The sequence below is a fragment of the Sinocyclocheilus anshuiensis genome, unplaced genomic scaffold, assembly GCF_001515605.1.
Source record: "Sinocyclocheilus anshuiensis isolate Anshui unplaced genomic scaffold, SAMN03320099.WGS_v1.1 scaffold457, whole genome shotgun sequence".
Lineage (NCBI taxonomy): Eukaryota > Metazoa > Chordata > Actinopteri > Cypriniformes > Cyprinidae > Sinocyclocheilus > Sinocyclocheilus anshuiensis.
The window spans coordinates 946,175-953,476 of record NW_015537939.1 but is presented as its reverse complement, the minus strand read 5'-3'; the positions used below and the strand labels follow the sequence as shown (position 1 = coordinate 953,476).

General features: G+C 37.9%; 1 protein-coding gene across 3 annotated transcripts in view; it reads right to left on the bottom strand.

The window, feature by feature from the left end:
• Positions 1–4,758: 4,758 nt before the first annotated feature.
• The window catches only part of LOC107661470 (endoplasmic reticulum mannosyl-oligosaccharide 1,2-alpha-mannosidase-like), an 18,950-nt gene continuing 16,406 nt past the window's right edge, over positions 4,759–7,302 (bottom strand). For all 3 annotated transcript variants that reach the window (XM_016451087.1, XM_016451078.1, XM_016451095.1), the window contains one exon: positions 4,759–6,864. In XM_016451087.1, coding sequence (XP_016306573.1) covers positions 6,658–6,864 — 207 coding nt within the window. In that variant the 3' untranslated portion in view covers positions 4,759–6,657. The remainder of the gene's footprint in view (positions 6,865–7,302) is intronic.

Sequence of the window (7,302 nt, the reverse complement as noted above, 5' to 3'; positions counted from 1 at the left end):
CAAGACAGTGTTATAGCCAAAACAATGTGCACCGGGCATACTGATGGTGCTCTTGGTATCGTCTGAGCCACTCTAATCTGATGCTGAACTTCCCTTTTATTATGGATGTCATTCCGCAATACCTGTCTTTGTTTTATGGGTCTAGCTGGAGCTCTTTCAAAGAGCGAATGGCGTGGGCGCACCACGCACGCACCTGTCAGCTCATTTTAGCGCTTGCTCCCCAGCTCAGCTGAGAGCGGCTGTGTGTTTATCCTTAGCTTATAATCGTCAGTCCGACAGGCCGTCCCTGTGGAGCTGCTGTCAGACCACCGGGGACCGTATATGTGACGCATTCCGCCCACGCAACAAAGGCCCTCTTCAGACAAAGCCGGTACCTGCACCAGAAGGAGGAAGTCGGTGCTTCACTGCAGGAGTGAACTGATTTTTAGAGTCATTTCCACCTCCTTATATGGCAGGTGAGTACATCTCTCTCAGTCTTGCTGTCAGTCTCCGATTCTAACTCTGTCGTTCTCTCCATTCACCTTGAATTCTGAAAGCACCTCCTCCTCCTTCTGTCTGGAAGATTTCCATTTCAATATCCGAAACCCCTTTAGTCCGACGTTACGAGTGCTAGTTGCCCATTAACGCTCACTCCCAGAAGGACACCAAAATTGATCATCTTCATCCTTCTGTTTAATCGTTCCTGACAATTTACTGGAGTGGAAACCTTCTAATTAATGCATATACTTCTGAACTCACAATAAAAGGGTATTTTGAGTTTTGCGTAGCAGGGATGTGAAGTGGGTCCAAAATCAAAGAAATTTAAAGGGATAGTTCACCCAAAAATGAAAATTTCTGCATGCAAATATGCATGAGTTTCTTTCTTCTTCTATAGGCTATTTGAAAGAATGCTGGTAACCAGTATTTTTTTTTTCATAATATGGCTACCGTCAACTTTGGTTATACCAACATATCTTCTTTTGTGCTCAACAGAAAAAAAGAATCTCTTACAGCTCTTTCTCACTCACCTCAACAGAGAGACTGTCAAAGAGAACAACTTAAATACACTGTAAACTTTACTTCCAGGCTACCAATCCATCTACTCCTCCCCTGATGTTTAAAAAGGATCCTTCAAAGTTCAGCTCTTTTAGCCCAGGGCTTTCAGACAGTTTGCAAGCTTTCACTAATGTGTCCCTCGTTTCACCCTCAGCTCCACAGATTTCCCAATACCCAAGCCAGCTGGAATACTGGCGGAATTTTGTGTTTACCCCCTAACCGCACCCTAGGGTCTATCTAACTCCCTCTCATCACACCCAAACAGCTGTAAACCTCTGGCTAACAGTGAGCATTTATCACTTTAATGAGGACATTTAGCTGTCGCTATTAAGGGACAAACCATTAGAATGCCAAAGAATTCCCTTTCTTGGTTAAGTGCCTGTGTTCCACTCAGGTGAAGGTAACCCAGAGTGCATATATGTTATAGTCACATTTTCTATCCATCTATCCATCCGTCTGTCAAATCTATCTATCTATTGTTTTATATATCATTAAAAAGTATACAATAACTTAAACAATATGGTATTACGACTATAGAATTAGTGACTATACTTCAATAGTTTTATATTTAACCTGTTTATTTGATTACATACTTTTTTTTTATCATGTTTTTGTTTCATATGTGTATGATTCAAATCAAACAAAATCCATAAAGCAATTTTAAAGGAATGGTTCACCCAAAAATGTGAATTGACTCACCCTCAGGCCATCTAAGATGTAGATGAGTTTGTTTCTTCATCTGAACACATTTGCAGAAATGTAGCATTAAATCTCTTGCTCATGAATGGATCCTCTGCAGTGAATGGGTGCCGTCAGAATGAGAGTGCAAAAAGCTGATTAAAACATCACAAGTAATCCAGTCCATTCATTAACCACCTGTAAAGTGAAAAACAGCATACTTGTAAGAAACAAATCCATTATTAAGAGATTTTTTTTTAACTTCACACCCTTCCGCCTTTTATCCATAACATTGTTTTCTCCAGTAAAAAGTCATCTTGTCTGAATCAGGAGAGAAATATACACAGATCAAGCACAGGTTACAAGCAAAAACAGTCCAAAACAGAACTATTTCATTAAAAAACACAAAAATATGCTATAAAATGTTATGAATTTGACACAACAAAACAAACAAACACATAAGAGATGTCAACCATGTTAGGAAAAAAAAATAGCCTATAGAGTGTGCAGTTGTTCTCTTTCAATTAGGAAAAAAACAAAAAGAAAAAAACAAAACAACTACATCCAATTAAAGCTCAAGCATTCACTTAATTCATATGGCTGAACTTACAAGACAAATGTCATCTTCCTTTAATTTGATGCCCTTTTCTCAGTGGAATCAACCAACAGAGGCCATGATGTTTGAAGAGGCAGGAACATTCCCGATGAGAAGGGAAGCAATTATACAGCAGTTTCTCAACACTAGAGGTAGCGGCCGCGGGCCTGTCACACTTCACCGTCATGCAGAAAATTGGCCATGCTCAAGCTGTGAACTCTAGGAACAAATTTAACCATATCAGGCCAGTATTCCTCAGCTGGACCAACTACTTTATGGCCAAGCAAGTGGATAAATTTGATTTGTCTAATTCCCAACTCTGCTTTGGGATATAGGTCATTGGCTCTCAAAACCAAATGTTTGTGTACTTTGAACTTTAACCATCAATAATGAATTTAATGTTAAAATGATATTACACATAATTAAACGGAAGAAATAAATAAAAATATCTATGTAATGTAATTTTGCTCAGATACAAATTTGTCTTTTAAAGGATGTTTAGACACTTTTACAAGACAAAAATACTGAACACATTAAACATTGTTCTTTTTGCGCTGAAGCTCTCAGATGATAGGAAGTTGTGATGTAAAGTAGTTCTGGGCAGCAGTTCTCTATCATAAATGCATGAGCGAACACGACATTGACATTCTGCAGACAGGTCTGAGGAGTCCGATTTCCTCACATCGGCAACCAAGAAAGTGCATGACTGAAAACCCTCATACGAGTCGGCAACAGAAAATGTTCACAGCGGAAATTGGAAATTCTCACAGTGCTGTTTCTGCCCTGGTTGCGATGGGCATCCGAGTGGGATCAGAGATAACGTGTGCATGGCTGAGGTACGGATCTGAGCAGATGTCAGGCGCTGTATTGCTTGCACTGATTTGAAGTTTGTCAGCGGAAACAAATCTCTGCATTTGCTAAAAAGAACAGACAACTTCTGTTTGTCGGTTTTATTTTGTTTTTGTTATATGCTGTTAATGTAGGAATAAGTACAAGACGATACACAAAAAAGTTGTACTTCAACTGTAGACAACTTTCTTCAACAGTAGTTTTAATCTTGTTTTCCAGTAATAAAATAAAGTAAATATCTAAACATCCTTAAAAACAAGAACTTAAATTGCTATGTGTAATGCTATCAACATATTACAATATGTTGACTTGTTTTACAAGAATATATTTTGAATTAACTTAATTTTTATTTTTTTTGATAAAGTTTGTTCTTGCAGCATAGACCTAGCACATTTAACAGTGCAAGAAACTTTAATACAAGCAGTATTGCTTATCAATAAAAATGCATCTTGTTTAAAGGATACTGTTACTGGAACACAAGACAAAATGCTGATGAAGAAAATTATTTTTGCAATGTAGCAAGGCAGGTTTTTCAAACAGTATTTACAAGGATAATGCTTACAATATTCAATATCCACTTCCAGAGGAGTCATTTGGCAGGATAGCATTTTTTGTCATGGATTTTAAATTATGAATATGTAATATTATGCATAATTTAATAAATATGAAAAAGTATGCATAATCACACTAGACTAGAACGTGCTCCCTGTTGTTAGGAAACTTGTTGTAGAAATGTACATTGTATAATATGAAATCTCAAAGGGTGATAAACTGTTGAATTTTCATTTCAGTACATAAAATGTGATGCAATAAAAAAAAAATACAAAGAAATAAAACAAAAACGAATAATTAAGGTAAGTAAAACCCAAAAGAACCCCAAACAAATCAACAACAACAACAAAAGCTTGTGACAATTGCTATTAAAGGAATAGTTCACCCAAAAATGAAATCTTGCAGAAAACTTACTCACCCTCAGGCCTCCAAGATGTAAAGATTGTGTCTTCAATAGAACAGATTTGGAGAAATTTTGCATCACATCACTTGCTGACCAATGGATCCTCTGAAGTGAATGGGTGCCATCAGAATGAAAGTTAAAGAAACAGCTATAAAATCCATCAATAATGCATTTTTACTTTAAACCATTGCTTCTGGCTAAAATATGAGCCTATAATCCATAATAATGCTTCCTCCAGTAAAAAAGTACATCCCCTGTTGTCCTATATAAGTTTACAACTGTTTTGGTTTGTGAACGGTACTTGATCTGTGCATATTTCTCTTCTGATTCAAACAACACTTTTTCACTGAAGAAAGCAATCTTATGTATAAAAAAACTCATATTTTAGCAGGAAGCAATGGTTTAAAGTGAAAATATCTTTATGATGGCCTGGAGTTATGTGGATAACTTATGGATTATTGTGATGTTTTTATCAGCTGTTTGTACTCTCATTCTGACAGCACCCATTCACTGCAGAGGATCCATTGGTGAGCAAGTGATGTAATGCTAAATTTCTCCAAATCTATTCTTATGAAGAAACAAACTCAATTACAACTTGGATTGCCTGAGGGTGAGTAAATTTTCATCAAATTTTCATTTTTGGGTAAACTATTGTTTTAACAATTCACTTATTTTAGTTAAGTTTTTACGTATCTTTATATTTTACAAATGTCAACAACCTCAGAGACCTGCTTGTATCTTTACCATTATGAAAAACAGCTCAGCTGTGTAGGATATTAATACATCGAACACAACCTGACCTTCACAAACCCTCATCAGATCTGTGTCCACTCCGGGCTCCTTCATTTAACACTCGCTCGCGAGCACAAACGGTAATCACAAATCGCTGATTGCAGCAAAGAGACGAGAGAAGCAATAAGGGAGAAATCTCTCATTATCATGCAATCACTCTGTGTTCTATAAATCGAAAGGCACAAGCGATGCAGATTTTGACGCCGTATCACCAGAAGCAGCAAGAGGAATGTGACACGGAACAGACATATAGTAATGCAAATGTCAATCACCCTGAAAATGGATTGTTTCAGATGAAGGATTATTTTGCGCTAGTCTGACAGCTTCTGAAAGCCTGAATGTTATGATTGGATGACTGCTGTTTGACCAAAGACAGATGAGATGATAGGAGAAACAAACACTTGACGGCGCAGATAAAGTCAACAGGTGATACGTACTTGGGAGTTTCCAAGCATTGTTTTTTTTAATTGAAATTAAGTTGTGCAAATATCAGACTACGTTTATCAATCTTAAAGTAACAGGTCAGCTAAAAATGAAATGTCTGTGATGATTTATTCACCCTCATGTCATTTCAAACCTGTAAGACGTTCTTTCTCGAAACATAGAAAGAAGAAATTAATTGACCAGGAAGAAAGTAATTCAGGTTTGTGTTAAGTAAATGATGTTTTCATTTCATTGCTGGGTGAATGATTCATTTAATGCTTACAATCATCTAACATATTGAAACAGATGGCAGCATGCGGATATAGATCACCACTGTGCTCTAATATGACAAGGAAATTCTGTAGCTTTATTATCACATGATTTTGACTGTCGATCAGACAGTTTATCCATTTTCAGTGTAGTTTTGCTGTGAAATTTGAATGAATAAATGAACATGTATACACATCTGATCGCAGTTCAACTAAATGTAGAATCACAGCATCCAGTGCCGCACAACAGCTTTTAAAATTTGTAAGTAATAAAGTAAATCTAAAGCGCAGCGATTCAAGCAGGGCTCCGGGTGGCATCCACTACATCGAATCATTAGCGTTCTCTGAAGTACGCACACTAAAATCAACATAAATAACAGAAAAATACACAATCCCAGAGTGTTCCCAAATAAATCTCAAGATGATGATCCGTAAAGTACTCGATATGTTACCTAATGCATCCTGACTCGCACAAAAGGGAAACATTTAGAAATTGACATGTAGAGTCCTTTTGTAACAGCCTGCAAAAATAAAGGCGAGCCACTCACATCGAGAGCATCCATCTGTACACATAGAAAGAACGGTGTTAAGTCTTCACTTCTACCAAGTGCTTGGCATTTTTCACAGTGTGTGATTTCAGCAGTCTGCCGTGTGATTTACGGCGCTCTGACACTATTGTTTCTGTCCCAAATATGGCAGATGGAACACCTAAATACTGCGGCAGCTGAATGGGCTTGTCCAACATGCAAGAGTGTCACACTTTGCAGGAGCTCCATGAGCTCAAAGGTAAGTGAAGTCTTGTAAAGTATAAAGTGAAAACAATATTTGTGGTATTTCACCACCCATAATGTGTAAAACTGCCACCGAATCTTTCTGGGTCTCACCGCATTTAAATAAACCTCAAGTGCACAGTTAAAGATTGGTGCGGAACTCGCCACCTCAGTTCAGAGCAGAAACATTCCCGCAGAGAAGCTCTGAGGGGTCACTTCTTATGGAAGCCTGCATCATTTCCTGTTGAAGCCAACATCAAGTGAGGATTAGCATAATTCTGGCCTCCACCCTCATGAGGTGGAGGGCCATATGGGCAGCGGATGGGCCTCGGTGTTGAACACGTACTTATCCAGACTGATCAGCTCGTTGTCGTCAGAGAACAAGAGGAACAGATACTTCAGTGTCTCGCCCAGGAAGAAACTCTCCATCTTATCTCTGGGCGAGGGGTACACGGGGTCACGGACATTACTTATGGAGGTGTAGCCCCCGCTGGGGACCTGGGACAGGAAGTGAGTAAAGAAGTCAAGTTTGTGTTCATTGGGCACTGAATGTTTATGAATGGGACCAACAAGCCAATTATTGTCATTTTATAGCTGATTACAGATAAGTGGATGATATTAAAATTCTATATTATTTTGTCTAAAAAAAATCCCCTAAAAACTAGAATGGTTAAAGGCTACAAGTGAATTGAGGCATCAATTTTGAAGTTTGCCCAAGGTTATATTTAAAGGGGTCATATGATGTTGCTAAAAAGAACATTATTTTGTGTAATGAAATGTGTTTATGCGGTGTAAGGTTAAAAAAACACATTACTGTGTTTAAACACCTATGCACATTACATTTCCACATACTGTACATTATTGTTTCTCCTCTATGCCCCGCCTTTCTGAAACACGTCGATTTTTACAAAGCTCATCGGTCTGAAAAGCGAGGTG